The sequence below is a fragment of the Mytilus galloprovincialis genome, chromosome 3 (genome assembly GCF_965363235.1).
Source record: "Mytilus galloprovincialis chromosome 3, xbMytGall1.hap1.1, whole genome shotgun sequence".
Lineage (NCBI taxonomy): Eukaryota > Metazoa > Mollusca > Bivalvia > Mytilida > Mytilidae > Mytilus > Mytilus galloprovincialis.
In genome coordinates this window covers 40,464,831-40,490,265 of record NC_134840.1, presented here as the reverse complement: position 1 = coordinate 40,490,265, position 25,435 = coordinate 40,464,831, and the positions used below count along the sequence as shown (strand labels likewise).

The following is a 25,435-nucleotide window of genomic DNA, read 5'->3' as shown; positions in this document are numbered from 1 at the left end:
AAGACAAATCTATGGCAAATTTTGATAAATTTTCTTTTAATATTCCCATGCAAGTAATCATAGTTTATAGAGTATATATAAATCTTACAATGTCCTAGTAAGAATTCCTGATGACAGCTGACTAGGGTTTGATAGGAAATTCGATATTTGACGCTATGTGACGTCAATGCTTAGTGATCAACATCTGCTCAGCGAGTAACAGATCAATTTATAAAACATCATTCATAACTTCCAAAGTTTCATTAGAAATCAAATCATCTAAATAAAGCCATCATTTTTTCTTTTATAATGATTTGAAATTAATATATCATGATTGTTATTGAATTTCTGATGCTAATTTTTTAGAATAAAATTCCCAAGTTGCATTATTAGGCTAATCATTTAAGGAAATTTGCATTTGATTATTCTAAAACTTTATTATCAAATTTTTCAATATCTATGCTACAATTCCAGAGTAAATAACAGCTTTAATGAGTAAATTTTGCTGACATAAGTTAATCGATATTGAATTTGGTTAATATGTTTTTCTTCAGTTAGCTGTCTAAGTTTGCTTTGTATATTCATGATGTAATAAAATGCCATTTCTAACACAATCAACTCCACAAAGGTTAATTTTCCTTTATGACAGGATTATCAGTCAATTGTGACAGTGAGAAACAACTGTGATCAATCAAAAAGAAAGTCAAATGGTCCAAATGATAGCTAGCCCAAAAATCAGAATGTCTCCTAGTCCAAAATATTGTTGGTCCAAAGATTACGAGAATAACAAAATGTCCAGTTGGATTAAAAGACAAACAAAATGTGAATCAAATGCATATACATTTAGCATGTTTAGCTGGAACTATTATACTAGTAAAATAGTCCCAACATTTATTCACAAAGTGTTACCAGTAAAAAAAGCTTTACATCACATTGTTATTACAGAATGGTATGATGATCATGTCTTACGTTTTTTATGTCATTGAAAGTAATAACCCACATCTTTTCTTTTTTTTATGTTAGAATACTATAGGGTTATTGCATGAATATTGGGGAATATTGTCCCCAGTAGAACTTTATATTGCACGAGCTTGCGAGTGTAATATTTGTTTCTACGAGGGACAATATTCCCCAATATTCATGCAATAACCCTTTTATTGTATAGCAATATTATATTTGAAAGTCAAAATTTGTTTAAACTAAGATTTTGTCGTTGATGACGTCATGAATTTTGAAGATTTATTGCACTAGTGCAATATTAGAATTTATTGCACGCTAACTTTTGGTTACTTTTTGTGGGGAATATTATATTGCTATACAATAATATGCATTATTTAATTAATAACTATAGAATTTTTAAATTCACTGTTTTGTGATATTCGAAGAAATTACAATACCTGGCAGGAATTTACATTTGAAGATATGATAAGTGTTTAGCTAAAACAAGAGATCAAAACACTTCAAGTAATGGTTGATTCTTGATTCCAGATGGAAAAACAAACTAGAAGAAAAAACCTTTCTACTTAATTAAATATATCTGTTGTTTAATGTCTTAAGTTAAACTACTCTTTCCACAATCAGATCAAAAATCAAGCTTAAATCCAGTAATCCAAAAGGAAGCAATCACTGCCAATCAGGCCTGTCGTTTGTCTGTGTTCTTTAATTTCATTCTCATACTAGAGACAAGTACACACTGTGGGTAAATAGTAAACCACTGCATATGACTACAGGCCTACACTTCAGGTAAAAAGTAAACCACCTTGATTACAGGCTTACACTGTAGGTAAATTGTAAACCACTAAAACTACAAAGCTACACTGTAGGTAAAAAGTAAACTACTATGACAATGTATGACTAGAGGCCTAAACTGTAGGTAAAAAGTAAACTACTATGACTGCCGGTCTACACTGAGGGTAAATTGCAGACCACTATGACTAGAGGCCAACACTGTAGGTAAAAAGTAAACAACTATGACTGCAGGTCTACACTGTAGGTAAAGAGTAAAACACTATGACTAGAGGCCTACACTGCAGGTAAATAGCAAAACACAATGACTAGAGGCCTACACTGCAGGTAAATAGCAAAACACAATGACTAGAGGCCTACACTGCAGGTAAATAGTAAAACACAATGACTAGAGGCCTACACTGTAGGTAAATTGCAGACCACTATGACTAGGGGGCCCTCACTGTGTGTAAAGAGTAAACCAACATGACTAGAGGCCTACACTGTAGGTAAAAAGTGAACCACTATGACTACAGGGGGAGGCCTACACTGTAGGTAAAAAGTGAAAAAATATAACTACAGGGTGAGGTCTACACTGTAGGAAAAAAGTGAACCACTATGACTACAGGGTGAGGCCTACACTCTAGGTAAAAAGTGAATCACTATGACTACAGGGTGAGGCCTACACTCTAGGTACATTTAAATTGCAGACCACTATGACTACATGCCTAAATTGTAATTAAATAACAGACCACTATGAGTACAGGCCTACAATGTAATTAAATAACAGACCACTATGACTACAGGCCTACAATGTAGGTGAATAACAGACCACTATGACTACAGGCCTACAATGTAGGTAAATAACAGACCACTATGACTACAGGCCTACAAGGTAGGTAAATAGCAGACCACTATGAGTACAGGCCTACAATGTAATTAAATAACAGACCACTATGACTACAGGCCTACAATGTAGGTAAATAACAAACCACTATGACTACAGGCCTACAATGTAGGTAAATAACAGACCACTATGACTACAGGCCTACAATGTAGGTAAAATAACAGACCACTATGACTACAGGCCTACAATGTAGGTAAATAACAGACCACTATGACTACAGGCCTACAATGTAGGTACATAACAGACCACTATGACTACAGGCCTACAATGTAGGTAAATAACAGACCACTATGACTACAGGCCTACAATGTAATTAAATAACAGACCACTATGACTACAGGCCTACAATGTAGGTACATAACAGACAACTATGACTACAGGCCTACAATGTAATTAAATAACAGACCACCATGACTACAGGCCTACAATGTAGATAAATAACAGACAACTATGACTACAGGCCTACATTGTAATTAAATAACAGACCACTATGACTACAGGCCTACAATGTAGGTAAATTGCAGACCACTATGACTACAGGCCTACAATGTAGGTAAATAACAGACTACTATGACTACAGGCCTACATTGTAATTAAATAACAGACCACTATGACTACAGGCCTACAATGTAGGTAAATAACAGACCACTATGACTACAGGCCTACAATGTAGGTAAATTGCAGACCACTATGACTACAGGCCTACACTGTAGGGACAGTAGGGACATTTGTACATGGTAAACCACTATTCCTAAAGGCCTAGGGTAATGTGCATATTAATGCACAATAACACCCCCCTGATATATAGGTAATTTGTAGTAAAACCACAATGACTACACATCTATATTGTAGGTAAATGGTCAACTACTATGACTATTGTGGTCCTACACTGTTATATGGGGTCAATGGAAAACACCTATATATAAATGTATGGTACTAAACTGTTATGTAAATGGGTAAAAAGGTAAATGAACGGAAAATAACAGCGTTATGTAATTAGTAACACAACATTAATTAAAGATAGCAGTTTGATCATTTTCATAGTTTTCTATATCTGACAATGTCTGAAATTTAAAATGACAAAAATTAGAAGTGTTTCAAGCACTTATTTAAGATAAAAAAAAAACTTTTTTCTTAAATTTTGGTTGTCCATCTTTCTACCAATAAAAAAATACTTTTTCTTAAAATGCTCCAAAAATGACATTTTTCTTATTTGATTATCAAATATATTAGCAACATGTGATTTATTTCAGCATGTTATTATTTCAACATTGTAATGAAGTTTCCTTCTGTTTCTAATGAATACCTTGTGACTACTGACCTTCAATTCTGAGTAGTAAGACATTTCAATTTCTGTATTTATTAATTATTTTCACTTTGAGGTGTGCCAAAAAAATAACCAAAACTAATCTTTTAAAAATTATCCTTTGCCTAACAACAAAATTTAATTCTGGTTGCATTGATATCTAAGTTTAAATGTAAAGTAGGTTTATTGACATTGGCCTATTTATATTTCACTTTAATACAGATTTAGCAACTTTCAGTTAGTATACAAATATATCGAATAGAAATCTATGACAACATGCACTTTATTTTTGGTATGTAACTATATAGTATATATGATAAGGGATAAGTAAAGCCGTCTTATTACCAACAGATGGAAAAATATTCAATACAGATCACCATGTTACGTAAATAACCTAGGAATTTTCTAAATTTATACTGTATTGGTACCAACAGAAAAAGCTAATCAAAGCATGCTTAAACTTTCATAACGAGTAATCATGTTAATCATCACATCAATACAGAATAATTGTATAATGAAAATCTCATCTTGGAAGTCAATCACTTACTTAATCACTGCTTAGATAATCAGGCTAGGATGCTACCAATTTATCTCACTGGAAATAACAATATATCCAACAACTATCATTCACCTCATCTGATACTATCCTCAAACAATCTAAAAGTAATAACATTCACATCTGACACTATCCTTCAATAATCTTAATATTAAACATTAGAGGTCACTCTGGTGGTGTCCTGTGGTGTCCCATATAACTTGTATAAGAAAGAATAAAAGGTTTATATCACACTTCAAGTGTTTTACAAGTATTTATATACAAAGATATAATTGTTTTTCTACAACTTGCAAGTGTTGTTATAATTTATGGGAATTATCTATACTATGTATACTGTGAGGCATGTGTAATACACTTCAGAACTTAATAAGAGACAATTAAAGATTAAGGTATATGATTTAGGACCATCTGTCTTCACCTCCATATTAAAAGGTACAAAATACAATTTGCTGAGAAATTCTGAATACATGTCCTATGTATATACCCTTCACATTGTTTAATGATAGAATGGGGCAGAATTAATTGAACGAGAAGGTTCAATGTTGTCACGTTTGAAAAAGAATCCTTAACCGCAAAAATCCTTTACCGCAAGTTGCGGCTACATTTTAGATATAAATTTCATGCTGATTTTAGGTGAGGAATCTATTCATTTTCAAGAGAACAACACTAGCTAGACCAGCAAGAACTCAATTTTCAAATTAGAAATGGTTTAAATTTGTATTAACAGTTTTGGCAACAAGAAAAAATTACTGAAAATAAAAGATGAAACTTAGGAGGACACTGACTGACTAATTCTAGACTTTTGGTCTATTAGCATGATTAGTATAATACATGTACATTTGTATAATTTTGATTTTGTTTGTCACTACCCCTAAACACGATTTTCATTCTACTTCTATGCCTCTGTATTTCCCCCATTCAATACAATTCAGCATGTTTAATATAAAGACTTTTACTATTGTCAATATTCGCACTGTAAATGACAGCCATCAATTTTACAGTGTTTTGGACAAAAGAGAAGGCTTAATAAGGTCAACTGTTAACCCCTTGAGTTTCAAAATCAATAATTATCATCAATCTATAAAATAGCTGGCTTAAGATGTTCAAAAGACTTAGTCACACAGAAATAAAAAAAAAAATATTTTTGGATTGTACATTTTTTGTATATTACATATTTGCTTTAGGGTTTCCAACTTCTTACATGTAAGCAAACTGCAAAACCTCCTAAAAAAGTGTCATTATAAAATCTTGTCATTAATATTTAAATATGAGCCAAGGAATCCAATGGCGGTTCCAGGTGAGGGGATTCCTGGGGTTGGAATTCCCCGTTCTTATATGATCAATGCATTTGAAAGGAAACATATGCTTGGAACCCACCCCTTTATCCTAGGTTGGGAATCCCCCTTTTAAAACTGGCTGTATCCCCCCTGGACTCACTAGCTATGTACATGTACTCCAAAACATATTTTGCTATATACAATGTATGTCTTACACTGTGATGTACAAAATTCATTATGTGGGTTAAATATCTTTTAAAGGGTCTTGGTTCTTAAATTTAGTTTGAAACTAAAAAAAATGCTTCTTTTGAGCCCCTAATAATTCCTAATGACCATCATCCCCAAAATCAATCCCAACCTTTCTTTTGAGATTTGGAATCTTCTAAAAAAAATTCATAGAGATCCATTCACTTAAACTTAAGTTATTGTCCGGAATACATATGTCTTCGGACGACGACAACACCATACATGTAGCATTATACGAACCCAAAATGTTTTTGCGGTTGTATAGAAATACTTGTTTTTGGTCCCTTTATGGCCCCTTATTCCTAAACTGTTTGTACCATAACCCTCAAAATCCCAACCTTCCTTTTGTGGTATTGAACCTTCTTGCAAAATTTCATAGAGGTCTATTCACTTGAACTAAAGTTATTGTCCCGAAACCTACATTGTAATGTGTCTTCTGACAAAGATAACGCAGAAGACAACGACATCATAGCATTATTATACGAACCCAAAAATATTTTTGAGGTCTTATAAAAATTGAACAAGGTTTATTGTGAAAATACATGTACATGTATATGTACTTCTAAAAATACTGTTTGGAAGAAAAATAATAAACAGAGTTCCAATGCAATGTCCCCCACCTTGCATATATTTTATCTACAAGTATCCAGGGCCAATAACAAATTTAGAAACTTTGGTTGTCCAGTCTGTCAAGGACCCTAACCATGGGAAACAAGGGAAATTTCAATATCAAACTTGACCACCAATATGTCATCAGTAACGACAATATTGAAATTTTAGGAGAATTTGCTTCTGTTCAATTCAACACCAATATTCAATTTGACCTCCTTTTTACACCAATAACAACATAATAAAATGTTAATAACATTGATCAAGTGTTCATAAGAAATTGTAAGGAATTGACATAAATTGTCAGTTTCCAAAAAAAAAAAGAACCATATCACCTTAACCATTGTTAACACAGTTAAAGTGGAAATCATCATAAATCAAACTGGACCTGTAACTAATTTTTTAATGATCATGATTTGACACTAATCATTGTTAATTTTTTCTGTGTTCATAATTTGCCATTAATTTTTCAGTGTTCATAATTTTGCCAGTAAAAAAAATATTGGGCAGTAAACTTTTCCAAAGAAGAGGCCTGATCAAAACCCATAGAAGTTGAAGGTCATTTTATGAAACACCAACTTTCAGGCTTGTACATGTATGTCAAAATTTTTCATGTAAACCGATTTTTACAAATGCTTCATAAAAACAATTTACAACATTAGTATTTTGAAGAAATGTTAATTCTATCATTTAGTGGCAAAATTCAAAAGTGACATGAAATGGCAGTCATCATACCAGGGCTTCCAATTTTTTTTTTTTAGCCAGTCGGACATTTTATATTTTATCCTGATTTTAATCCCTTAAGACCAAATAAGCAAAAGGCAATTATGGTAATCAGTTGGCCATCCCAATAATTAACATATATAAAATCTATATTAAACTTTACTTTGACATAAATTTAATGTTCTGACGTAAACTGTTCAATTGGCAGTGCATCATTTGAAGTGTGCAACATGAGTGTACTAATATCTGCCTCAAGCTCTCTTTATTTGTGCAAAATAACGTTGTCAAAAACTTAAACATGTTAAATTTTGTTTTTAAAAGCAGATTTTCATAATAACTAATGTAGACTTGACATTGGTAAAACATGGACCAGAAACGAATATGTAAACTTTGTGTAAGTTTACAAGGTACTCTTTCCATGTTATTTCTTCAAAATATTTAAAATAAATGTTAGATTTAGGTATCAATGATATTAATTTAAGCATTTTGGAAGAAATTAGGATGCATATAATTCAATTTTTCCACCTGCCCAAATGAGTATAAAATGTACTAGTTCAAACAAGGTGGTTCTGACGATTTTTCAGTTTCACCTTTTTAAATTTTTCATCAAATCATATTTATAAACGTATTTCTGATAATTTTAATCTATTTTACTAAATAAACTAGATGCAAACGGGTGGAATGAAAGAAAATAAATGTCCTGTTCAAAATAGTTTATCTGTCGTCTGAACAGGTAAATTTCAGCTGTCCGACAACTAATTAGCCTTGATTAATTGAGCAGGTATTAAAGAAAATGTGTTGCTGTTCAAGGCAAAAGGTTAGGTAAAAAAGAAAATGAATTATGTTAAAATGACCGTATCTTAAAAAAGCCTTGAAAACTAAAAAGAAGATGTCTGTTTCATGCTTTTCCCAAGCAGGCAATGTCCGGTAAATTTATATTTATCCAAAATATATGACTTTTTTTTTAAGCCATGCATCATCATACATGTTAAACTTACAGCATAAATCAGCACTTTAGTAAAACCCTTTTCATTGATAATAAGAGGAATAGGGTGCTGAACCTAACTTTTTGTAAGCCAGGGGCAGATTTTGCCATTTTTAAAAGGAGGTTTCAACTGAAGAACACACACACACCCCTTGATCCTCCACTGTAAGCCATTCTACAAATGTATGCCAAAAGAATAGTTCCTCAAAAAGTTTCTAATAAAAATAATTTGAAAAAAAACTTGAATTTCTGACGGTAACTGGTCATTGGTCAGTAAACTTTATCAAAGTACTACTATTTTTATTCTGAGTCACAGGGGAGAGTCCAGACATTTTTCAAAAAGTGTGAGTGTTTAGGGGGGGTCCCAACCCAGAAGTAAGGGGTGTTCCGACCATATTTAAGGTCCCCATTCAAATGCAATTTTTCAAAAATGGAGGGTTCAAAACACCCCACCCCTAACCCTCCCCCTAAATGTGCCACTGCAGTTGGGGGACATTTAGTCTGTGTTCTGAATTTTTTGGGTGGATTTTGTAGCTTTGCAAAAATCAAAACATTTATTGAATATATGTTTTTTTTAATAATTTAAACAAAAATGTAATGACAAACACAGAACTAAAATTAATTGAACTATGTAGTCGCCTATGCAAATAAATACTTCCTTTTACCTTGTAACTTAGTTTTACCACAAGAAATCAAACTCAAGGGAGATAACTGGAAGAATAATTTTGCAAAATTTCTATGCAGCTTTACGATTGCCTTGTATAAAAATGTTATCAACTCAGAGACACTCTTGATTCTTTTCAACTGAATATTGGTTATATACCGGTGAAAAGATCAACCGGTTTTGCATATATATATCTAACATCTCAACCTAAAAACTACTATATTTACACAAATAGTAATCTCAGTCTTACCAATAAATATACGTGCATTTCTGCATTTGCTTTACATGTGTATTAGAATGCGCACCTCGGCTGCACACGACGGTGTATAAATTGAATACCTACCAATATGTACTAGCTATATGTTCACTTGTAATCCTTGAATTATTTATTTCACAGTAAAATATACTAGTGAACATATATACTGTATTCGACGAACTGCCATTTTCTTTCGATCATATTTAATGTTGACATTGATACCCAATCGGTTTCCTTCCACAGGTCACGTGAGATCAATTTAACATCAGCATCTTTCTTGCATCAGTATATTAATCAATATGGAATATTCAATAGATATCAATATTTTGGATCAATCAATGTTATGTCATCAATCATTAACAGTCTGATACGTAAAACAAGGGCAAACACAATATGAAAAAAGTGTGTGAGAATAACTCATTAAATTTGTATTTTTTTATATCCTAACTCTGAAACTAAAATGATCATAGTACACGGTAGGTAGCTAGAAAAATTAATTAAAACATTGAATCATTATTAACCTTGTCTATACTCATTGATCATAATACAGTACACATGTTATGTGACAGTGTTATAAAATGTGATCAATAACAAAACATATTTGTGGAAATTTTAATGACAAAAAGTTTGGAAAATTCAGTGAAGATGGTTACACAACAACCTGAAAAATTATGACCCATTGATACATCACACACTACCTATTGATATATTTCCTCGGTGAAATTGCACCCCATTGATAAATTTGACGTATCAAAAAAGGGACCCATTCCAGCGGCACATATGTATATACCTTCATATATATAGGAAGAGACACCCCCCCCCCCCCCCCCCCCCGGGCAGTCCCACTTTATTAACCCAAAATAATTAACTAATAAAATTTCTTTAAATGATGATTTAAGTTTTTCTGGAAAAAATACTCAAAAGGTCAATAAAATATCTATTACTGCACCCTACGGAAATTTCCTTTTTGATAACATTTTTTGTGAATATCAAAAATTCTCCAACTTTGAACAACAGAATAACAACTTAATAATTATACAATGGAAACGAAATGCAACTCCCAGCAACCTACACTCATTTATTCATTTGCATGTCATATATATTTTTATTTTTTTTCAATTTAAATCGGCAATCCATAGAAGAGTTTCACAAAATTAGCAAACCAATGTTTCAACGGAGAAATGCCTCCCACTACAGCTATATATTTACAGGTAAACCTTGTGGGACAATGAAACTGAAAAATGAATATACAAGTGCAGTTACATCACGGTCGTGGCGACTGTATCTTGTTTAGTCCAAGTTAGTAATTAGAGCAATCCCTGGTCGGAGTAGAGGCAGCGCGACAACTGCTTTGCTATTGTTAATTTTTTTGGCCAAAAAATTGAGAGGTCAAATTAACAATGTGTATTCCGTAGTGTAATGTGCAGATGTTTGTAAACATTTGAAATTCTCTTCCGGTCTTTTGAACTGACATTAAGTTTACAAAAATAAGACTGAGATGTGGTATGGTTGTATCCCAGGCTCCATTGTAAGCTAAAAAAAATCGTAAGGGTTCCGCGGAATCCAGTGTCTCGCCTACTTTTGCTGTTAATCGCAGACTCAACAAAAAGAGGGGAAAATCAATAAAAATATTCCTCTCAATACTATCTTTTGATTTTAAGAAGCTTCTGTCCAAGTTTGGAAAAACTCCAGGATATTTTATGATTCTAATAAAAAAAATAATAAAAAAAAGTTTAACTGCAGACTGTATGTAATGTTAACTGGACTGCGAAAACATAAGTCCATTTAGAAGTAAAATACTAATAACATGTACAAAAAAATAACAAAATTTCATTCTAGATACTAGCTTCTGTCCAAGTTTGGTACAAATCCAGGATAGTTTAAGAAAGTGATTAAAATTATAAAAACTAACCACAGAGTGAATGTAATGTTTCCTGGCAGAAAAAAAAATAGGTCCATTTATAAGTAAAATACTGAAATTTTTTTTTTACAAGATTTACTTCTGGATACTATCTTATGATGATAAACAAGCTTCTGTCCCAGTATCGTAGAAATCCAGGATAGTTTAAGAAAGTTATTAAAATTTCAAAAACTTTGACCACGGAGAGAATATTTTTGGACGCCGCCGCCGACGACGATGCCGACGGAATGTAGGATCGCTATGTCTCGCTTTTTCGACTCAAGTCGAAGGCTCGACAAAAACTCCAGATCGCGATTAACGTAGATACAAAAAAGAAAGGGACAACTCATGTTTACATTAAAAGATCTTACAAGAGTGCACACGCTGAAATGTCTCGCCTTCTTTACTAATCATTGATATTATGTTGATAGTCCTAAATGTAAAGCTTTATTACACTATCACGTAAACTTAACATTAATCAAGAAAACTAAACATTGACCAATGAACCATAAAAATGAGGTAAGGGCAGATGAACCATGCCAGGCAGACACGTACAGCTAACAATTCTTCCATACAACAAATATAGTTCACCTGTTGCTTATAGTTTAAGAAAAACAGACCAAAACACAAAAACTTAACACTGTTCAATCAACCATGAAAATGAGGTCAAGGTCAAATTAAACCTGCGCGACTGACATAAAGATCATAAAATATTTCCATACATAAAATATAGTTGACCTATGGCATATAGTATTAGAAAACAAGACCAAAACTCAAAAACTTAACTTTGACCACTGAACCATAAATGTGAGGTTAAGGTCAGATGACACCTGCCAACTAGACATGTACACCTTAAAATCATTCCATATACCAAATATAGTAGACGTATTGCATAAAGGATAAGAAAAACAGACCAAAACGCAAAAACTTAACACTGATGAATGAACCGTGAAAATGAGGTCAAGGTCAAATAAAACCTGCGTGACTGATATATAGATCATAAAATATTTCCATACACCAAATATAGTTGACCTATTGCATATAGTATTAGAAAAACTCAAAAACTTAACTATAACCACTGAACCATGAAAATGGGGTCAAGGTCAGATGACACCTGCCAGTTGGACATGTACACATTACAGTCCTTCTATACACCGAATATACTAGACCTATTGCTTATAGTATCCAAGATATGGACTTGACCACCAAAACTGAACCTTGTTCACTGATCCATGAAATGAGGTCGAGGTCAAGTGAAAACTGTCTGACGGAAATGAGGACCTTGCAAGGTACGCACATACCAAATATAGTTATCCTATTACTTATAATAAGAGAGAATTTAACATTACAAAAAGCTTAACTTTTTTTTCAAGTAGTCACTGAACCATGAAAATGAGATCAAGGACATTTGACATGTGACTGACGGAAACTTCGTAACATGAAGCATCTATATACAAAGTATGAAGCATCCAGTTCTTCCACCTTCTAAAATATAAAGCTTTTAAGAAGTTAGCTAACGCCGCCGCCGGATCACTATCCCTATGTCGAGCTTTCTGGGACAAAAGTCGCAGGCTCGACAAAAATCCGCCCTTATTCAATTAAAACGTTAGTAGGATACTTATAGTTTTACCAAGGATAACAGGTTCCTGAACGATTGCAAGAGCACTTGTCAAAAGAGCAAATATTTGTAATTGAGCATTTTGGCTACTTCGTGTATTGTTCCAAACAAATACATAAAAGAGATTGAAAGCTGTTGTTTTGAATATATTTGGGAAGGTAAAAATGACAAAGTAAAAAGAAACACAATTATTGGCGATTATCAAAAAGGGGGGTTAAAAATGGTTGATTTTGATAGCTATTTCACATCACTGAAAGCTTCATGGGTTTCCAAATTTAATTCAACCACTATGCCGAACTGGAAGATTATTCCTACCAAATATTTCAACAATCTGGGAAAAAATTATCTTGTCTTCAACATGAATTTAGATAATGTTAAATCACTAAAAGAATTGGAAAATATACCAGACTTTTATTTGCAGGCAATTTTAAGCTGGGTGAAAACAGGGGGAGGTTTTACAAAATTTAATGATCATTTTTCAAACATTAGAAAACAGATTATTTGGGGAAATAGATACGTTAAACATTGTAACAAAAGTTTGTTCTTTCAAAACTGGGTAGCAAGTGGTTTGATTTATATCAACGACATACTTGATCGTGAGGGAAAGTTATCAGAGGTTTTTATTTTAGAAAAATTAACCAATAAGTCTAATTGGATTGCAGAGTTTGCGATATTAAAATCTTCCATCCCTATCCAGTCCTCTATCTACTACAGTTTACATAAAATAACACAGAATGGTTAAAACTAATAATTATCAACATTCAAGGGCAATCTACGAAAAATTCTGCCAAATATACAAACATGAATAAGAAGTGTCTTTGAAAGGCAATAACTCCTATAAGGAGTAAACATACAATTTTGTCCATGTTGACTGATTTGTAGGTCTTGTTCTGAAACCAATTTCGGTTAAACTTGACTTAATTGTAGATTTTGTCTTTGAGCATTGTTGCTATTCGAAGTGTCTATTGATCTTTTAACGTATTCAATAAGAGTCTGAGAGACGAACGATATCAAAGGGACATTCAAAATCATAAGTCGAAAATAACCTGACCACGCCATGGCTAAAAATCAAAATGACCAACAGACAAACAGCAGTACACAAAACACACCACAGAAAACCAAATACTGAGAAACACGAACCATATTGTTTTTTTTTCTTTTCACCTGTTGGTTTTACCACAGTTTCCAAGAATTTTACCTGGCACCAAAAGCAGATCAAAAACCTACACATTGCCTAGCACCGGCACATTTTCCAATTGCTGATGGTCTAACTAAGCAAGTTGTAAACCATGGGAGGCATCCTTATGTATAAGTACTGGAAAGACTTATAGTTCTGGCTTTCAATATTTTAAAACATTCATTGTATAACTAATCAGAATCATATAAAGAGTGTGCCAATAATAGAAGAAGATTGTTTATTTTATTTCGTAACCTATAAGAGTTCTCTTATTAGCTAACTCATGCTACATTTAGTAGGAATTACAGGCATACTCACTTTACGTAAAAGGCATCCTGAACCTTTGACAAATTGTGCGCGGTTAGATTGTATATCAAGAGGTAGAAAAAAAAAAAATATCCCAGAAAATTGTGAAACAAAAGATTAAGAGATAATCCGATAACATCTCAGTATTGAAAGATTTGTTGTTTTTGTTCTATTGGAAATATATATAAGACATAATAACTCCAGAAAAAAACGAGGACATCCGTTCAACAGAAAACAAATTTCGGACCTATATCAAACACAAGAAAAGGGATAAAAATGGGGTTGCACCACTTAGAAGAAATGGGAAATTAGAAACTGACCAAACAGATAAAGCAAATATACTAAATGATATGTTTCCTTCAGTCTTCTCCGCTAGCTAGCGCTGCATGTCCCATCAATAAACGAGATTTTGAAAAGAAAACCCTCAAGACCGTCCTTCAAGAAAACTATCCAAACAGCAAACAAATAATCATCACAAATAATGATATGGAAAAATATCTGAAAAATCTAAAACCACAAAAGGCTGCTAGACCGAACAACATCAAACCAGCGATTCTGTAAGAAATAACCAGTGAAATTGCTCCGATCTTAACCATCATATACAATTTTTCGATGAACAAAAGAAAAATACACAATGACTGGCGAACTGCAAATGTCACTCCGGCATGTAAGAAAGGCCAGCATTGAATACATGGCAGCTAACTATATATATATATATAGGCCAATATTCCTAACATGTATCTGCTGCAAAATAATTGAACATATAGTCACCAGCAATATCATGAAACATGCATCAATGCTCTTCAACTTCTTTTTTCAGACGAAACGCGCGTCTGGCGTAAATATTATTAGTTATCTTGGTGTAATCAGGGGTGTACAGAATTTTACACCGTTGTTGAAAATTCATACACCCCAGTGAGGCGCAGCCGAATGGGTGTATGAATTTTCAACAACGGTGTAAAATTCCGTACACCCCTGATTACACCAAGATAACGAATTTATTTCTTGAGTTTACAAAAAAACAAAAAAACAAAATATTTTTGAAAAATTTAGAAAAAAAATATTTTTTTTAATTTTTTTTTAGCAATTTTCTTCTTATTATTTTTTTTAGCAATTTTCATTTTTATCTTTATTTCACCGAGGGTATCACTAGCCCAGTAGTCAGCACTTCTGTGTTGACTTGGGTTATCATTGATATGTTCATAATTATAAATTAACTGTTAACAAAATTTTGAATTTTTGAAATACTAAGGCTATTCTACCTCAGGAATAGTTTACCTTAGTTGTATTTACAAAACTTTTACTTTTTTACTTTATTTGACCTTTTTAACTATTTTTTATTCGAGTGTCACTGATGAGTCTTTTGTAGACGAATTTTCAATTCTGGTATCTATGATGAGTTTATTTACAACCACTGGGTCGATGCCACTGCTAGTGGAGATTTATTTCCCCGCGGGTATCACAAGCCCAGTAGTCAGCACTTCTGTAACTAAATTTAACTGGAGGATAGTTCCTCTTGAACCCGCTGTACGGGTAAACCAAACATCTTGTCAATAAGTGGAGATTTCAGTAAAGAATCTTTCAAAGACTCAGAAACAGAATTGTTTTCAAGAAACTCTGCTCTTTTAGATAGGGTGCAATTAGCATTAGAACCCATTAAAAGCATCCGAGATAAAACCAAGAGCTTTATCCAGTTCAAGTAAGAAGGGTCGTACTTCTGCTAGAACAACCGAATACTCGCTGTTAAGCAAATGTCCGGTTGCAGCTAGAAAACGTTCGGCTGTGCCAAGAACTTGAGAAGCACTACGAAGGAGATTCTCAGTCTTTGACCAAACAGGTTGAGTGAGACGAATACCATCTACTGGCCTTTTTCTCAATAAAAAAACAAAATATTTTTGAAAAATTTAGAAAAAAAATATTTTTTTATAAATTTTTTTTTAGCAATTTTCTTCTTATTATTTTTTTTTTAGCAATTTTCATTTTTATCTTTATTTTGGCAAAATTTTAATTTTTTAATTTTTTTGGCATAATTTCATTTTTTTTTTAAATTTTGGCAAAATTTTATTTATCCCCGGGTGAACAAGGGTGGGGTGTTATTTACACCGGGGTAGTCAACCAATCAGATTGCAGTATTTTTGCTCCATAAGAAATAAGAAATTTTAATCCTATGATGAGGTTAGTTTATTTACAACCACTGGGTCGATGCCACTGCTGGTGGAGATTTATTTCCCCGATGGTATCACCAGCCCAGTAGTCAGCACTTCTGTGTTGACTTGAGTTATAATTGATATGTTCATAATTATAAATTAACTGTTAACAAAATTTTGAATTTTTGAAATACTAAGGACCCTTTTCTACCTCAGGAATAGATTACCTTAGCTGTATTTGGCAAAACTTTAAGGCATTTTTGGTCCTCCATGGTCTTCAACTTCGTACTTTATTTTGCCTTTTTAACAACTTTTCATTCAAGCGTCACTGGTGAGTTTTTTTTTTGTAGACGAAACGCGCGTCTGGCGTAACTATGAAATTTTAATTCTGATTTCTATGATGAGTTTATTTACAACCACTTAGTCGATGCCACTGCGGATGGAGACTTATTTCTACTCCAGGGTATCAGCAGCCCAGTAGCCAGGTTTAATCCACCATTTTCTACATTTGAAAATGCCTGTACCAAGTCAGGAATATGACAGTTCTTGTTCATTTAATTTTAATGTGTTTTGTCATTTGATTTTTCCATGTGATTAGGGACTTTCCGATTTGATTTTCCTCTGAGTTCAGTATTTTTGTGATTTTACTTTTTAAAACCACTGGGTCGATGCCATTTGCTGGTGGAGATTTATTTCACCGAGGGTATCACCAGCCCAGTAGTCAGCACTTCTGTGTTGACTTGGGTTATCATTGATATGTTCATAATTATAAATTAACTGTTAACAAAATTTTGAATTTTTGAAATACTAAGGCTATTCTACCTCAGGAATAGTTTACCTTAGTTGTATTTACAAAACTTTTACTTTTTTACTTTATTTGACCTTTTTAACCTTTTTTTATTCGAGTGTCACTGATGAGTCTTTTGTAGACGAATTTTCAATTCTGGTATCTATGATGAGTTTATTTACAACCACTGGGTCGATGCCACTGCTAGTGGAGATTTATTTCCCCGCGGGTATCACAAGCCCAGTAGTCAGCACTTCTGTAACTAAATTTAACTGGAGGATAGTTCCTCTTGAACCCACTGTACGGGTAAACCAAACATCTTGTCAATAAGTGGAGATTTCAGTAAAGAATCTTTCAAAGACTCAGCAACAGAATTGTTTTCAAGAAACTCTGCTCTTTTAGATAGGGTGCAATTAGCATTAGAACCCATTAAAAGCATCCGAGATAAAACCAAGAGCTTTATCCAGTTCAAGTAAGAAGGGTCGTACTTCTGCTGGAACAACCGAATACTCGCTGTTAAGCAAATGTCCGGTTGCAGCTAGAAAACGTTCGGCTGTGCCAAGAACTTGAGAAGCACTACGAAGGAGATTCTCAGTCTTTGACCAAACAGGTTGAGTGAGACGAAGACCATCTACTGGCCTTTTTCTCAATAAAGATGAAATAGATTTGTCACAATTGGGAACAAGTCTACTCAATGAAGAATCAAAGATATCAAAATCCTTGTACCTAACCCGATCAGAAAAGGATGACATTCCAAATCAAGAGATATTGTTATTATCAACCTTTTCACTAGCAGAATTAGCGATACCTTCATTAATAAATTGTAAAGTCATATGACCAGATTCATGAAAAGAATTGTGAGAACTCACAATTTCCTGAGAAACACCATAGGAAGCTTCAAAAGTTGATTGTTTCTTCGGCTTGGAAGGAGAGGCAAAAGGGATATGTGCTTCATCCCTCATCAAGGTATACACCTTATACCTAAGATCCTCCAAGGATAGAGGAAACTCCTTCTCCAGTAGAGACATACGATTAGATAGAGTACTAAATTAAGCCTTGAAAGACTCACCGAAGTCCAAACGTAACTTCTGTAAACCATCCAACGATGATGCATGATCCAAACCGGAGTACCACGAGGAAAGCTAGTAGACTGAGCTCGAGAGTCAGGTACAATAGTAGAAGAAGCTACTGCTACGGGTGGAACAGGAGCTAAAGGTGGAGCAGTAGCAACCATAGAAGAAGGACCATAGAAATTCCCTTTAAGACCAAAAACCAGGTTGGTTTGGTATAAACCCAGCATAAGGGTAAGACTGTGGCCAAGGTGAATGAGACCATAAGGGTACAAGTTTGGTGCCCGAGTTGTGAGGCATATACTCACTATAGGATAATGGCAGTCTAGAACCTGGCAAGTTCAAGCCCATAGCTATACCTGGGACAAAACCAATAGTACCTGATGAATTAACAGGCCTATATAAAGTATGATTCACTGAAGCTAACGAAGTGACCTATACAGGAGATGGTCCGAACCAGGAATATTTACATAAGGACTATTCAAATTAAAGTCCATATTAAAATTTACTTTAGTCAAAAAACACAATTAATTTGTTTAGAAATAACAACTAAACAAGGGAATAAATTTCCATTAATATACACAATATATGAAAAGCAATTAAGCTTATCAGATTATCAGACACATTTTTCATTTTTTTCATGATTGTTGCCAAGTTTGGTTTAATTTGGCCTAATAAGTTTCAGAGGAGAAGATTATTGTAAAAGTTAATGGATGCCAAGTGATAGTAAAAAGCTCACTTGGACTTTGGGCTAGGTAAGCTAAAAAAAAGGAAGGAATAATGGAACCACATTAATATCATTCATAAGTCATATGCGATGTATATAGTCTTTTAACACCAGTTTTGTAAAACTGACTGTTAATGCAAACCTCAACTTTTTCATTATAAACACTTTGTTCATTTACTTTCCTGTTACAATACTGACATGTATCAACTCTGTATCATATCTTGATAAAGAACCATAACAGGCTATTACTTCAAATTGGAATTATTTTTAATTATGGAATTTGCATAGTTTCTTGTGCTTGAAATTTTTAATAAATTCCATGTTCATTCTGGATTATAATGTTTTGAGTGGTGCATAACACTTTCCATTCAGTGTATTTTGTATAGATAGTGTTGTGCACAGCACAGTACATTCTATTGAAAATGTGATATCTTCTTTGTAATAGGTAGTGTTGTGCACTGTACAGAACATTAAAATACAGAATAAACATGAATTTTATCAAAAATTTCAAGCATATGAAAAATAATTGAGGGGGGGGGGGGGGTAGGACCTTTATCAGGACACTCCGGGATCAAGTGTTTTTAAGCTTGGGATTTCAGGATTGACCCTTTCGGGATCAGGGAATTCTTTTTTCAAATTTCAGGATGTCAGGATTTAAGTTTATTTAAATTCAGGACCTCAAGATTTTGTGTTTATAAGCCCGGGATTTCGGCATCAGGACCCCTCCTAACCGCCCCCCCCCCCTCCATAATTCCCAGTTGAAATAAAAGCCTGTTACATACTCTAGAGTGCAATATCAACTGAGGGATATCCAAATCATATGCAGGGGCTACTGGAAAGTAGTTAAATATAAATCGAATACCTACAGCGAGAGGAAATTGGCATATTCTTTTGTAGTAATGTTTCAATTTGAAAATTTGCTGCTTTTTTCATCCCTTCATATTTTACAGCACACAGTTACATAGAACTAACCAATAACTCAATTAGATGGCAGTTGATTTAGTTTTGAGATATTCAAGTGGTCACTCATCAATTAACAATAAAAGGAAGAGATGCCGTCTGTCTGACCTGATGATAATGAAATATAAACACAAGCAGAATCAATTTATTGCAAAAATAAATATAATTCTGAAACAAATCTAATTACTGACAGTTTCATTTTACAGAATATTTGGTGAAAAATTATGACATGAAGACATATTTAACTATAACTGATAAGAAATCATTTCAATTTGAAATGTATTGATATCTGATGTTATTATCTTTATGTAAAAAAACACAACATTGATGATGGAACTTATTTAAGAGTTGAATGCTTCTTTTTGTAAAATCATTGGGGTGTAAAAGCGTTGACCGAAGTACATTTTGTATGAAAAATGTGCGCCAGGTCAATGCTTTTACAACCCTATGAATTTACTAAAAGATGCATTCAATACTTATAATTACATTTTTTGCAATGATCATGAAAAATTAATTTTTATTATTTATTTCTTTAAGGCATAACCTGTGCACTTTTTGTGATAGCATGTGTCATCATGAATGTTAAACTTCATTGGGATATGAAGGTGAATTTAATATGACACACAATTAGCGTTGTTATCCAATCAAAATAACAGATTCTTCTGAAATATACATGTAATGTTATTACTGATTAATAAAAGAAATGTGTATGAATAATTTTCTTGAAATATTTTTTTCAAACTGTCATTATAATCTTAAGCACACGATACAAACCTTACAAAATTAATCTATTGAAAACTGTGACCTCAGTCATATTTTTACACTCATCAAATGCAAGAACATGTAGATATGAATTTATGTTATATTTTCTTTATTGAAACATGAACAAAATTCTTCAAAATTTTATATTAGATAAAAGTAAAGAAAACAAACATGAAATCTCAAATTTCAATCAACCCTAAAAGATTTCTAGATACTATTTCTGGAACAACACAGTAACTCTATGATCTTAAGTACTTTACGTCTTGCATAATATAGATACTCTATTAAACTGGTAACCAGAAATATTATAAAGCACCAATACTTTCACTTAACTGACATACAACAATGAAAACAAATTAAAAAAAAATCAATCATAAAAAATTAACACTCAACAATACTTGATAATGTTTGGCACAAATCTACCAACAATATATCACAATACATAAATAAAATTATATATATATTTTTTATTTTCAAAATTTCAACACAATCAAATATAAATATTAAAAAATTTAGAAACATTAATGATGTAAATTTTTTATCAGATTTAAATTGATTTAAATTACCTACTCTAAACATTGTATTTGTCAAAATTAAAGTTATAAACTGGACATTTCATATCTTTTCAAAACTATGACTTTTGACTTCTACCTGATTAATAATATAGATGCCAAAATTAAAAAAAAAATCATATTTGTACCTTAGACCACAACAATCAAAGTTATGCCTACTATATAAACTCAATATTTATTATATCTTTATCTATGCTAAAAAGCATCAGAGCATATGGTGACTTTAAATGGTATGACATAACAATACAGGTGGAGTTATAAAACAAATTTCATGTCATAAAATATATTTTTTTGTGATTCAAAAAAAATGTCACAATAAACTACACAAATATAATAATGAAGTATATCATTTAAGGGAAATGATATAAGTATTAGAGATTAGATATCACATTATGCTATATTTTTGTAAAAGTAAATAACAAACTTTATATAATTGGACGAAATAAGTGTAAATATATGACAACGTCTTATTAAACATATAAAATATAAATCTTATTAAATTTTTTATCACAGAATTGACATCATTTAAAATGCATACCCTTACAAAATCTATCATATAGTGTTACTTAGGAATAAAAAGAAATTGTAGGTATACATCAAAGACTGGAACTCAGTGACATACCATAAAGACATGTAACAGGCTATCATTTCAACTTGGAATTATTTTTAATTATGGAATTTGCATAGTTTCTTGTGCTTAAATTTTTTTTAAAAATCCATGTTTATTCTGTATTATAATGTTTTGAGTGGTGCATAACACTTTCCAAACAATGTATTTTATATTGAAAATGTGATATCTTCTTTGTAATAGATTGTGTTGTGTGCGCTGCCCAGAACATTAAAGTACAAAATACACATGAATTTTATCAAAAATTTAAAGCATATGAAATTATGCAAATTCCATAATTAAAATAATTCCAAGTAGAAATAATAGCCTGTTATGTATACTCATATAACCTTTAACATAAGACGGACAGATGTATACACAATATTTGAACCAGATGAAGACAAAATATTCTATTCAGATTAAAGATCTGCACAAATGCCTCTATTACAGTGTTGAGACAATGATTGATAATGATAAGAACTGACAAGAAATAAGACAATAATTGAAATTACTAGAAACACATCAAAGAACATTGCTTTGGTTTCAATATCTTTGGTCAATTCTCTTCACAATATCTTGGTAATTACCAATGGAAAAATTCTTCTGGCTAGTAGATTTCAGAGTGCCCTGATTACGTGAATCTTAAAATGCATTCTTACAACTAAATCCTGTTATTTTGCTACAATCTGAAAGATCAGTATCTTCTTTCTACACCCAAACTTTGAATTTGAAGAAAGCTTGCATATCCTGATCATCAACAGATTTCCCATTGACACCAGCATAAACCTCTCTCAATATCTTTGTCTTGAATTTGTCTTCTAGAATTTTTACATACTTTTCTAATACACCTGGAATAAATATATGAAACATATTGATAATCAATGTAAATTAAAATCATCTATGTTCAAATTTATAGTTGACATACCACAGACCAATATTTACAGAACTGCAAAACAAACTGTGGGTTATAATGAACTACTACTACTACTATTAGATAGAGTTTAATGGCGACTACCCTTGCGGGTATTTCGCCAGATTACCTTATATAAAACATTTCAAGTAAATGTTTTAAAATTATCATTATTCAGGTACTAGCCTAAATTATAAATTAATATTTTAGAAATTTGTGAGTTTTTGTTTTTCTTTAAATTTAATCTTGTTGTTTAAATCTGAACTATAGTGTGTATCTAAATATCTTGATTATCTTGTGGTTTATTTATAGTACGAAGAAAAATATATGTGAGCTTATTATTCCGATATTTGTAACTTAGCCTTCTTTGTTTATAAATATTAAATGAATTGGTAGGAAGGTGTGTTTGTTTTTTATACATGAAAACTGTAAGTATCATATACTCTTGGATAGATATATCCGACTTTTCCAAATATGCAAATCCTAGAAGGGGTCTGACATATTCCCGTACGTGGTATATACATTAATACAATTATACCGCGGCTCGTACATCCTTGGTAAATTGTGATTCTCTGTATATTAAATTTGACTAAAGATAGCACCTTCACTTATAAAGATTTTTTAACTTTTGTTCTATAGAAGAAAAATATATATATTATGTGTATGTATTATAATTAAAATCTATAATATTAATGTATTGTTGTAACATATTTGTGTGTTATAAACTTGTATACAAAGTTTCAAATTGATGTGACCACAACTCAAGGGCAAACTATTGTGACCAAAAAATTAACAAAATATTGGATGTGTAAATGCAGTGTAATTGCTTATCTGTAAGTGCAAAAAGAAGGAATTTGAAGGACATACAGACTAGAAAATATAATGCCCTCTAATGCTGTAGAAATTAAATTGAATCTTATTACAGTGAAAACATTTTTTTTCTGTTCTTATTTAATATATAATTATCATCATTAATTTTCATAACATCTTCAAGGTAATGGTAGGGATGGGTTAAACATATAAATGTTAAAACATTGAGTTTTGTGCAACTACTTTTTATATAAACTGTTGACTCAGAGATACACCTCTTATAATAATGATAGAACTTTTTACATCAATGTCCAACTTCTGGATGTTTCCAAACAACTCCTTTGTATGATAAAATATTCTATACCCTGTATCTGCTATAAACTAACAAAAACTTTCTCCAGAAATGTGCTAAATTTATTCAATAGCTGAAAGGAATTCAGACAGCCATTTGAAACAGTACTCTAGCCTATTGGTATTGTAAAATTTAAGAGCCTCATAGATAAGATATTTATCAATACACCTTACCTAAACCGAGTACTCTTCCATAAGCTATCATATTAGTCTGTAATCTAGGGTCATCATATTTCTCTCCCTTCATCAACAGTCTAACGATATCTCCTATGATATAAGCATCATCAAATGTTGGGGTCTCAGACAATGGAAACTTGCAGTAAACATCAACAGCAGCCTGGGGATCCTTGACTGTTAACATCTCTGCCAACTCAATGTAGGCATCATGAATCTGAAAAAGAAACCAAATATAAGAGCATAGGAAATTTTGTTTAAATATTCCAATGCCACATAATTACAGTATATAAAATTGAAAATACCAATACTACTTTGGCAAAAATGATAGGACAATATCAATTCATACCAGCTGATACAAAACTTTTGCACATTGTTAGTTTTAAAAGAAAACTCCTGTAGATGATGTACAAGAGACACATCCAATGCAATACTAAAGTGTTATTAACTGGTTGCTTCTGTATTGGCCCTGTTATAGATTCGAGGTTAGCTGTATTGGACCAGAGACTCGAAGAGTTCGAGTCGAGGGCAAATACAGCTGATTGAGAATCTATAACAGGTCCAATATAGAAATAGCCAGTTCATTACACTTTTATCAAATGATTATAAGAAAATGAAAAACCGGAAGTGAACGACCCATATTAGTCCATGGGCCAATACAGCTTTTTCCATATTGGCCCTGTTTTATCTGTTTCAAAACTTTAAGATGTTACAAAAACTTTGCACATCATTTAACCTGTTTATTTTATGATTTTAATTTAAAAAATATAATACAAATGTTTTTATGCATAACGATACTTCAAAAGTTAAGTAATGGCGTAAGAAAATTGAAAACTGGAAGTCACATGGGCCAATATGTCATTTTCAGCCTTTTTTTGTATTGGCCCTGTTCAAAGAGCAATATTAAATCTTGATTTATATCAACAGTGGAACGTTTTCAGTATTGCACATGCTGATTTATCCGTACTAGGGCTTATTTAATCATATCATTCAATATTCTAATATGACGTGCTTCTTTAGCTTTGTAAACAACACTGTGATAAAATTCTCGATAAAATATACTTAGCGCAGACTCAGAGATATACATAATAATGGCTGTTACAATATACTTCCCATGTAAATCTACATGTATTGGAACCTATTTGCAGACCCTTTGCCGATTTTATTGTTTTAAAAAGTGCAATTAAAAAAGACAAAAGAACTTTTATTCTTATTCGTATGCATAATAAAAAGAAGTAATGCACAAGAGCTCGGAGAAATCAACAAAATAAAAATTAAATAAAATTCCGCGAAAGTCTATTAATCTTTTTGGCGCATTTAGGTC

At 32.3% G+C, this 25,435-nt stretch overlaps 2 protein-coding genes across 7 annotated transcripts in view; both read right to left on the bottom strand.

Annotated features, from left to right (window-relative positions):
* Positions 1–9,453, bottom strand: part of LOC143067931 (1-phosphatidylinositol 4,5-bisphosphate phosphodiesterase beta-4-like) — a 108,232-nt gene extending 98,779 nt beyond the window's left edge. For 3 of the 4 annotated variants that reach the window (XM_076241557.1, XM_076241559.1, XM_076241560.1), the window contains exon 1: positions 9,321–9,453. The gene's annotated coding sequence lies outside the window, so the exon portion shown is untranslated. Of the gene's footprint in view, positions 1–4,464; positions 4,575–9,320 lie in introns of all 4 variants that reach the window. The other variant, XM_076241558.1, reaches the window with a different exon arrangement.
* A 10,601-nt stretch (positions 9,454–20,054) lies between these two features.
* Positions 20,055–25,435, bottom strand: part of LOC143067930 (uncharacterized) — a 29,066-nt gene continuing 23,685 nt past the window's right edge. For all 3 annotated transcript variants that reach the window (XM_076241556.1, XM_076241554.1, XM_076241555.1), the window contains exons 19-20: positions 24,112–24,328; positions 20,055–22,714 (exon numbers count right to left, since the gene is read on the bottom strand). In XM_076241556.1, the coding sequence (XP_076097671.1) occupies positions 22,575–22,714; positions 24,112–24,328 (357 nt within the window). In that variant the 3' untranslated portion in view covers positions 20,055–22,574. The remainder of the gene's footprint in view (positions 22,715–24,111; positions 24,329–25,435) is intronic.